This window comes from Varanus komodoensis, unplaced genomic scaffold (genome assembly GCF_004798865.1).
Source record: "Varanus komodoensis strain SLA01 unplaced genomic scaffold, ASM479886v1 scaffold12, whole genome shotgun sequence".
NCBI classification, from domain to species: domain Eukaryota; kingdom Metazoa; phylum Chordata; class Lepidosauria; order Squamata; family Varanidae; genus Varanus; species Varanus komodoensis.
This window is the reverse complement of record NW_025335349.1, coordinates 915,812-926,094: the sequence shown is the minus strand read 5'-3', so window position 1 is coordinate 926,094 and position 10,283 is coordinate 915,812. Positions and strand designations below refer to the sequence as shown.

Below are 10,283 nucleotides of genomic sequence, written 5' to 3'. Positions count from 1 at the left end.
GCTGGAGCTGCAGCTTCTGTTCTGGCTCCTTCTGGTGCTGGTATTTTCCCTGGGAAGCAGGGCAGGCATTGGCCTTTGGAACTGTCAGTGGCGGTTGAGTTTTCTTCCTGGAAGGGATTGGATACTTCAGATGGTACAAAATAGAGCTGCCAGGATGCTGTCGGGGACTGGGCGTTATTCTCATATAACCCCAGTCCTCTATCAGCTCCATTGGCTTCCCCTCGAAGTCCGGGCTCAATTCAAGGTGCTGATTATTACCTATAAAGTCCTAAACAGCTTGGGACCAGGATATCTTAAGGAATGCCTTTTTCCCTATTTGCTCTCCTGCCTCCTGAGATCGCCAGCAGAAGCCCTCCTGCAGGAACCCTCTCTGAAAGATGTTAGGAGACAGAGTACCCAGAGGAGGGCCTTCTCTGCGGTGGCTCCCCATTTATGGAATGCGCTCCCCAGAGAGGTCCGCCTGGCACCATCATTATATGTTTTTCAGCGCCAGGTCAAGACTTTTTTTATTTAATTAATTATTAAATCTGTTGCAATGGGAACTGGTTTTTATAGTTTGTATTTGATAAATTCGCAGCCAGAGTGGAATTGTCAATTTATCTATTTTATCTTGACCTATGTTGTAAGCCGTCCAGAGATGCAAGTAATGGGAGGCATACAGATTTTATAAATCAATAAAGCAAGCAAGCAAGCAAGCTCCCTGCAGCTGCTCTTAACACTGGATGGGCCAGGTTGGTCTCCCCTCTGTAATATTTGCAGTGTTCATCCTGGGAGGCAGTGGGTGCAGCCTCCCAGGGGCTTTGGATTCCTGGCCAGGGGATAAGGCCAAAATGGGCTGCCCGCCAGCTCTCTTGTCTTGAAACAGTAATAGCAGAAAGAGCCCATCTTCAGGCAGAAAGAAATATTGACCTGGTTCAGAGGATCACCATGGTTTAAATAAGTCATCGTGGGTTGTAACATGTGCCAGTAAATGCCCAGCAGCTTTGAAATGTTCAAGCTTGTTTGGTTGTCCAACCCTAGAAAGGGCAGCGTGTGCAAGGGTTAAACAGCCCTTGTAGAACCTTTGATATCTGTGGCTTGAATATTCAAAGTGAGCTCTGCTCCCCACATGCCACAGCCTCCCACGACTTAAATAAACCACAGTGGCCAGTTTGATAATGTGCACTGGCCCTGGCTTGCAGCTTTGCATGCTGTTCCAGGAGGGTGAGTTCTGTATGCACTGCAGAAACCAGATCACTCATTCCACAGTAATGACACTCGAACATTAAGTGCTTGAGAGACAGCCAAACAAAGAAAGGTAGCTATTAAGTCACCAGTTTTTTATTTTATTTCTTCAGTTAATGAGTTGCCCTATAGCCAAAACTCTCAGGGCAATATAAATAATAAAAGCAAAAGAAAATACGACAACATTGTGTGTCTGGAAGCATCTAAAAGGCATCATTCGTTTAGAAGCTAGATTTTTTTTTTTTTAAGAACTGGGGAGGAGGTGAGGCACAAACAGACCTTTTATGTGGGTCTCCTCCCATGGCAAAACCTTGTACATGATCTTTGGAAGGGAAATAGTGATGCCAGATGCTCTTTGTAAATTTCGCAGAGCACTCATTAATCTGAGCTCTATAATTACAGTACTGCTCTAGCAGTACAGATCTTCCCGCCCTAACAATAACTGCACAAATTGCTATACATATTTCATCAGCTTCATAAGTTTGTGAGCCGCCCCGAGACTTTGGCGAAGGGGGCGGCATATAAATTTTCTAAATAAAATAAATAAATAAGCTTTCATACACACCAACACCCACTGTTCTTTACAGAGCAATCAACAGCACATCAAAAGTGCCATCCAAAAGACGCCTGCCCACTTTTTTTGCAAGTTTTCCTCCAGTTAGACTGTATTATTGTAGGCTGCACTTTGCTCCTAGGAGTTCTTCATTTCAAAGGTAAAAAGCCCTTGGTCAAAAATAATAGATTTGCATTTGATCCTTGAACCAAGATATTCAGCTCCACATAGTTTAACGGCAGTGATCTGAAACCCAGTTATTCTGAGTGGACATGTAGTCCCAGGACTTAACTGCATGCAGTGGCAGAGGCAGTCACGGTTGCTATTTATGTGCCAGGGGCAAAAAAAAGAGAGCAAAGAGCCATGGAAATTGGCCTTGTTCACTGGAAAGGCTTCTGAACCTCCCTGGCCTCTTGCCTCCCTTATAGTTTTGACCCATCCTAAGTCGTTGGGTGTTATCAGCCAAACCTGGCTGCATCACTACTTACTTCTAATTCTGGCTCATTTGTGAATAGGTTTAAAAGAATTGGCACTAATCCAGACCACCCCCCCTTTTAGCTTCGGCTCAACCAGTTCCCTTAATTTTGGGAAGATTCCTTTTTTCCACAGGTTCCACAGTTGTCAAACACAACTTCGTCCAGCTTCTTTGACTTCCACTCAAGCTTGCAGAAATCTGTATCAGCCCACTAATCTATCTAACAGGTAATCCCTACTGATAACCTTTCCCATTTTCTCAAAACACTGAGATATCTCTTACTGTTTATTACTTTTGAACCTGGTCTTCTGTTTTTTATTATTTTTATTTGTTAATTTTTTACAAAGAGACATTTCTGTTGTTCTGGTGCTTTTTGATATTCAGCCTTCAAATATATCAGTTTTAAAAAATGAAGGGGATTTTGTAAATAGCAGTTTAATATCACAGAATGTTTCATAGTGCAATCTGGATTTGAAAACTTGTGAAGAAAATGAGCCTTTTTGCTTTTAAGCTGTTTAAAAGCTCAAAGCGGGAGGAAAATCAAACTGACACATGTAATTTTTCCTAAGGCTACCTCAAACTGACAACTTCCAGGCTTCAATTCATGCTGCCAGGAATTCCATTTAAGAAAGATTAGCTAATGAAGCTGAAACAATTCTAAGAATTTCTACAGAGTAACTTGAGTGGAATCCATGTGTTTGATTGACTCAATGTATTTATGTCCTTTCCATATCAAGACATAACGCCAAGCACACCTAATGGAGAATCACAAAACCAAGAGAACTTCAAAAATCCTTTAGTTATCTACTTAGGATTTAGTGGCTCTTAAAATAATTTTTGATCTCAGAGGTGTGACAAAGAAGATGTCATCTAGAAAAGAATGGATTCTTTCCACCTAACAGGGTGGAATTTGAATTATGTTTAAAGAAGCAACACAGGGTATAGCTGGTTTCTTCCCATTTAGGTGAACAGATTTTAAAAAACGAACCAACAATGGAATATTTTCCAGCTCATAGGTTGGCAACTTGGTGAACTTCAAATGTTTTGGATTACAATTCCCAGCATGGCAAGTGGCCAGAGATCGTGGCAGTTGTGGTCCAAAACACCCAGGGGGCAACGGGTCACTCTTCTTTAGCAGAGTCAGAGCTGATGTGGGACACCAAGAAAAAAGAGTTAGATCATTTGACCAGCTCAATCCAATAGAAAAGCTGAGCTGGATCAGGCCAAAGGCTGCCCAGTACTGTGTCCTGTTTCCCACACTGGCCAGCCTAATGCATATAGCAATCCCAAAAGCCAAACACGAGGGCATAACCCCATTCCTATGGTTGCATCCCAGCAACTGATATTCAGAGGCATGTGTCTGGACGTAACATAGAGACATCGCAGTTAGTATCCATGGGTAGATGTACTCTCCATGAATTTGTCTAATCCTCTGTTAAAGGAAGACCCATGCAAAGAAGTAGAGGATGCAGATACATAAGTGAATACAAGTCTACTTTTGCACTGTTTTGCTTCTTTAGAGCCTACAGAACATGTGAAGTGTGTTTTTAATGTCTCTGCATTCAGGGGCCCAGGCCACCAGGTGCTAGCGAGAGCTGGACTGGAGCCATTAGTCACCCGGCACGGGTGGGCAGGAAGAGAGAGTCATTCCTGACATTCTCAGTCCATCAAAATTAGTGGGATTTACCTGTCTATTCAGCACTAAGCCCCCACTGAGTTCAAACGTCATTGTGCCTTTAGGATTGCAGCCTGAATTGGACACCTGGCTTCTAGGCATGGCTCAGGCATAGACAGATGAGCATGTAAGCAACTAAGCAAAACATCAGCCTTCACTGACTGAAAGAGCATTGAGAATTAACTCTTTCTGGGGAAAGCAGTTGCGAATAAAAACACGTGTAAAATGTCAGTAGCTCTGCACCAGAAGCAAAAAGCAAATAAACAAGGAGTTTGATCATAGTGGATTTATGTTCATGCTTTAATACAATACATTTAGTGATGGTAGAACTGCTACCCAAAATAATAATACAAGTATGCACACTGGTGCTGTGGAAGGTACATTTAATTTAGAATAAAAGACTGGCAAAAAAAAGTCTTCTAAAGGTGACAGTTGGCAGCTACTACCAGTTGTTCAATATCGCATTCATTTTGCCCACGTAAAATCCTGAAATAGCCGTTTTCTCCCCACGAATTTCCCCAGGAGTTTGCAGCAATCTAAAGGTTGGAGAGACATAACACCACGTCACTGTGAATTCCCAAATTGTTGCCAAATAAAATGCTATAAAAAGAGCCGAAAGATATGATCCATCTCAGTCCAGGGAAGAGGCGTGACAGTGATGGCATCATTCTTTCCAGGAGGACTCCTACTTGCCCTCTTGCTTATAAAGAGATAGCTGAGTTGCTTGAATGCATGCCAGCAACCTGGTGCCCTCCAGATGCTTTGGCAAGAATCCCTGATCATGCTGTCTGGGACAGAGGAGCGTTCTAATCCCAAACATCTGGAGGCACCAGGTTGCTTCTTTTGATGAGTGGGATGATAATGACTATTAGCAACCACATCCTCGTTTTTCTAATTAAATACCTGGTGAGCCCATGGCGATAGGATTAACCCTTCCCTCCTGAGACGTGATCTCAGTAAAAATCCTTCCCCACAGTGTCCTCAAGATGTTCTGAGACCGGACCAGAAGCTATGGAAGGCATGGAGCTGCTACTTTTCTGTGTCTCTCTTTCATGTTCAGCCCAACCCACCTCACAGGATACTTGCTGTGAGGATAAAATGGAGTGGACGAGAACTGTGTGAGCTGCCTTTGCCTCCTTGAAAGAGGAAGAGGGCAGGATATAAATGCAACACTGATTTTTGCGTCTATTACGTTGTGCATTACCCCACCTGCCCGTGTGAGGGGGCAGCAGGGAGATGTACAGTGTGATAGAGTCTGCCTTGCCCCATTGATTTCACAACGTACTCTTTCTGGATTGGGACCTCTATCCTTCCTCTATTTAAAAAGATCACTCACCCAAAATTTTTGCCTTTGTCCATCTGCATCTTGGAGTGCACCCCACCTGCCCAAGGAGAGAACATTAGTAAGATATGCTTCATTGCCATTTTCCCTTGAATCTTCTAGTAAGGAGGGGGAAATGAAAGAAATATGAAGGGAAGAGTTTTTCTCTATTGACTTTATGGCAGGCAAGCAATATAAATCATAACAAACAGTATAAAGCACAAGAAGTAATAGATACAGATCACAACAAACCAAGAAATGTACATTTTAAGGCATTTTAACAATTCTGCTGCCATGCTGAGAAGCATATTTTCAGAAGCAGCATTGACTGCTGTGCAGAATATTGGAGTAGATCCTTCCTGCCTCATCACCAAAACAGTCTAATATTTTCTTTAATAAGCTTTCTCTCAGAAGACTGCCAGCTAGCTAGCTCCATCAAACCAAACTGAATGTGAAATTTTAGCATGTGCTCTTTTCCTGCTTCTATATTTAGCTCAGTTCCAAAGCCAGCTATTCCTTGGCTCAGTACTTAACAGGCAGAATTGGTACTGCACATGATTCCAGAAGTTATGTCTCTGATTAGACTGGCAAGAGTCAACTCTGCGGCATTTCATAAAAAACTAACCAAGCAAACAGGGGATTCAAGGAATGAGAGCAGGTTGGTTGCGGTTGCCTATGAGGACAGAAATGCAAAAAGAGAAATATGCTCAGAGGTGCCAAAGGGAAGCTCCTCGATTTGAACCCAACATATTTCAAAGATGAAATCTCCCTCTGCAGAGGCAATCGCATAAAATGCAACCGCTGAAAGCAAGTTAATCTGGTTTACAGGTTTTAACCACCCGAAGTAATTCAACAACTGCTGATCAGTGTAATCCCAGATCATTTATGAATGACTTAATGATCACATTCCTGTGGGACCCGCACTGTTTAGTACCCTCCACTGCATGAATTTGCCACTGACTAAGATGGGATAGGGAAGATTCTCCTTCGTATTCACTGCGTCATACGCTCAGAGAGCTTTGGCTATTAGGTGGAACAGGAAGGAGGAAGAAGAGGAAGAGCAGCAGAATTGTAAGATGGATGTGAAACAACATGGAATTTCAGTTTTTTTTTTTTATTTATATCCTGCCTTTTTCCTACAAAGGGCTCAAGGCAGCTTACATTATCTCTCCTCCTCCATCTTATCCCCACAACAACAACCCTGTGAGGTAGGTTGGGCTGAGAGACTGTGACTGGCCCAAAGTCACCCAGTTGGCTCCATGGCCGAGCGGGGACTCGAACCCAGATCCTCTGAGTCCCAGTCCCATGCTCTTAACCACTACACCACACTGGCTCTCTATTGCTAAGTTTTGACATGGCTGTGGAAAATCTTCCCTAAAGTTTAAGAAGTGGCACCTCAGAAATCTGCAAACACCTATTGATACCAACACAATTAAAAGGATGCTAACTCTATGAACACTATGTACCAGCTCATAGGAGCCTGTGTGGATTTCAGGTTTAGACCAGCAGGTTCTATTTCTTATTCTCTTTAGACAAACCACTCTTTACTGTGTCACTGGGGACTGGGTTGTTGACACCGCTCAGTCTCTCTCTCTCTCTCTCTCCTTCCCTCTCCCTCTCCCTCTCTCTCTCTCTCTCTCTCACACACACACACACACACACATGTTTCCAGGCATCCATCAAGAAAACCCACTTTTCTTTTATCTCACTTCTTGTTGGTTCCACATTTAAATATAAAAACATTAGATATTCTAATCATGACATGGAGCAATAATGTTAGAACCATTTATTTATTCATGCCAAAATGGCACTTTTCAGTGATGTTTGCTCAGGAGAAGCAGACCTTGAGCTATGGCCAACAGGATGTGTACAACTCTAGCATTTTCACTCCAAAGCAAATATAATTATGCTAGGAATGTCTGCAACAGATGGGCTACAAAGACCTCTGCTCCCTGTGGGCTTAGCTACGGCTCCCAAAGCTTCGTCTCACATTGTGATATCTGTAAGTTCATAACCCTGTCTGCTGGAGTTTTCTAGCAATAAGGCATGGAAGTACGACTAGAGGAAATAAATCCCAATGCACCATATTTCATCCTCTGAATATGAATAATGTTAAGAAATGTTAATGACCTCCATTAATGAAAAGATAAAAATCAATGCATGATAATGTTTCCAGGCATGAATCTTGGTTCAGATAGATTAGTAGTCTTAATAGCTAGTCGTCCTTGCAATGGATCAACAAGGGTCTTAGTTCAGTGGGTGAGCAGGTGCTTTGCATGTAGAACATCCCAGCATCTCCAGAAGTTCTAGGAAAGACCTTGATCTGAAACCCTGAGAAGATGTTGCTAGCCATTGTTTGAGAGACAGGTACCAAAGGCTTGGCTTGATGCATGATGGCTTCCCATCTTCCTACCTTGTGCAGAAACAAACAAAAAAAGCATAAGATTCAGTACAGGATGCACAGGAAAGCACCTTGCCCAGTTGCTGAAAGACCACCACTCAGCCTTCTGAGTGTCCTCCTCTAAGTTAATGACAGCCAGTGGAAAACAAGCTCCTGCAGAACCTCAGAAGGAATGGCAGTTGATGGGGAGGGAAGGCCTCCATCGGTTTTATCCCAGGGTGCATCAGAAGGCTCTCAAAAGTGCCTGTCCCTGCTGGCTAACAGGCTGGCCCTTTTATCAGAGCTGGCATGCCTGTGTGCACCAGCTGCTGGGGAACCTGGGCAGGAGGGAGCTGTTGCACTCATAGTCCTGCTTGTGGGTTTCCTGTGGGCGGCTGTGTCAATAGACTGGACTAGATGGACCCTTGGTCTAATCCAGCATAGCTCTATCGTGTCAGGCTCTTATGCTACAGTTAGCTAGAGCTCGAACAGTTTTGCATAAGAAAGCTATTCTTGCAAGAGAGATGGTGGGAATTCCTAAACCCAGACAGGGATGTAAGGCATGGCTCATCCAACCTTGCCTTGCACAGGAGGGTGGAGGGATATCCCTACCCTTGGACAGCCACCTCAGGCAGCCGATGTTGGTTGTCCTAGAAGGGCAGCAAACTGTTCTTGATTTGATGCGTTTTTGCTACCAGGGAGACGTGCTTGTGGGTCTGGCTGTCACAGGTGCCCAAACAACTTGTCAGGCCATGGATACTGTGTGCAGTTCAGCTCGGATGGGGGTTGAATTCACTGCTCAGTGTTGGTCTAAGTCCACCGGGATACCTTTTTAGCTGCTGCAGCACCAGCATTCAGCAGCTAGAGAAGGGTCACGCTGCGAAACGGATGCCCATTAGAGAATAAGTAGCAGTGTCCTCATAAAAATATGCAACTGGAATGCCCAAGTGCATTTCCAATGGAGTTTTAAATAGGTGCCTAAAACACTAACTATTAATTTAATGAGGTCTAAAACTCTACTTCTACATCAAATCACGGAAGATAGCAAAGAATTACTTCTACAATATTCAACTTTTCATTTATTCATTGGAAAAACCTCAAGTCCAAAGGGTAATATAAGCTTTCATAAAAAATAATGGAAAGCAGATACGCCTGATTAGAGGTTTTATATATCTTATAAACTATAACAGAGAATCAGACAGAAAACTGAAGGATGGCAACTTAATCCTATGAGTATGGTCTGTATGTAGTGAAATCAGTGTGAGATTTACTGCATTTTATAGCAGTGAACATCTGGAACAGATTTTTTAATAGAAGGCAATACAGAAAAGGTGGGTGCAATTCACTGGACACTGTGCCAATACAAGCTTTGCACAAGCATGTGCAAAGTCAGAAGGAATGCTACCCAGCGGCAGTGCTTGATTACTGGATCAATACCAATTTCCATCTCCAAACAAGAGACAAGTGTGATATGCATTGTCCTGTGTCTCTTCCCTGAAGAAGATGGACTGGAAAATGCCGTAGCTGCACCAGCAGTGCAAAATTTATGTTGCAGAAGGGCTGGACTAGATGGACTCCAAGATCCTTTCTAACTCTATAATTTTATGACAGAAGGGAAACAGGACAGTGACTTAAGTCCTTCACAAAATCTGCTCAGGATCTTTCTTTCTTTCTTTCTTTCTTTCTTTCTTTCTTTCTTTCTTTCTTTCTTTCTTTCATTCATTCATTCATTCATTCATTCATTCATTCATTCATTCCAAGTGTCAGCCACATACAATCAGTATCTGTCCATGAAGGACATCTGGAACCACAGTGGACCTCGCTCTCCTTAAGAGATCAGTTGTTTATCTTATGTGTCACAAAGCTAAAGAAAAATAAATAAATACAATGGGTTTCATATTTGGTACATAAATGCAAACATATGTATAAAAAGTTTTAATTTGATTATCAGTTTTCAAACCAAGTTGTGGGGCTAAATGTTTTAAGTCTATATACTTGTACTAAAACTTCACTAACCTGACAGTTATGTTATTCCTTTACAAGCCCACAAAATTCCTAGCAACTCATCATTGATCATGGTCAATAAAGGTCTAGCAGGATAGCCTTGATTAAATGTAACAGCCTTTCAGAAAGCAAGTAAATTCTTTCTTCAATATATTTGTCTTAGAATAGGTGCAAGAAGCAAGGCCAGCATTTTGAAAAGGACACTCCTTAGACATTTTAACTGGGTTTACTTAAGCTTTTGATACAGGCAACAGACACTGTTTATTCCCACAAGCAAAGGATGGCTATGCTGAGAAGTATGCCAACTTTATGTGTGCACATTTTGCCTGCATATATTCAGATTTGAGCTGCAATAATAGACAAGAAGGGCAAGGGTGAAGGGAGAGGATACAATAACATGCATAGAAGTAGCAAAAGCAATGAAAGGGAGAGCTAACTGCAGCAGGAAAATAAAATAGCAGAGCATGTGGAAAACATGTGGTATCTGTGCCAGGGGAGACTGTGGAGAAGCTCCTAGCCAGCTCAAGGAGTTCACCATGGAAAAGCCGAGTCCTAGCTCAGGGGAAAATGAAGAGCCACATTTGCACACGTCTGGCCCCAGAGAAGGGAAATTTCTCCAACCAAAAATGTGCTTCCACACTGAAGGGCCAT

The 10,283-nt window shown here is 42.7% G+C and overlaps 1 protein-coding gene across 1 annotated transcript in view; it reads right to left on the bottom strand.

Annotated features, from left to right (window-relative positions):
- Positions 1-4,309: 4,309 nt before the first annotated feature.
- Positions 4,310-10,283, bottom strand: part of TINAG (tubulointerstitial nephritis antigen) — a 33,875-nt gene continuing 27,901 nt past the window's right edge. Inside the window, exons 10-11 of the mRNA XM_044421439.1 lie at positions 5,264-5,309; positions 4,310-4,463 (exon numbers count right to left, since the gene is read on the bottom strand). Of these exons, the coding sequence (XP_044277374.1) occupies positions 4,347-4,463; positions 5,264-5,309 (163 nt within the window). The 3' untranslated portion in view covers positions 4,310-4,346. The remainder of the gene's footprint in view (positions 4,464-5,263; positions 5,310-10,283) is intronic.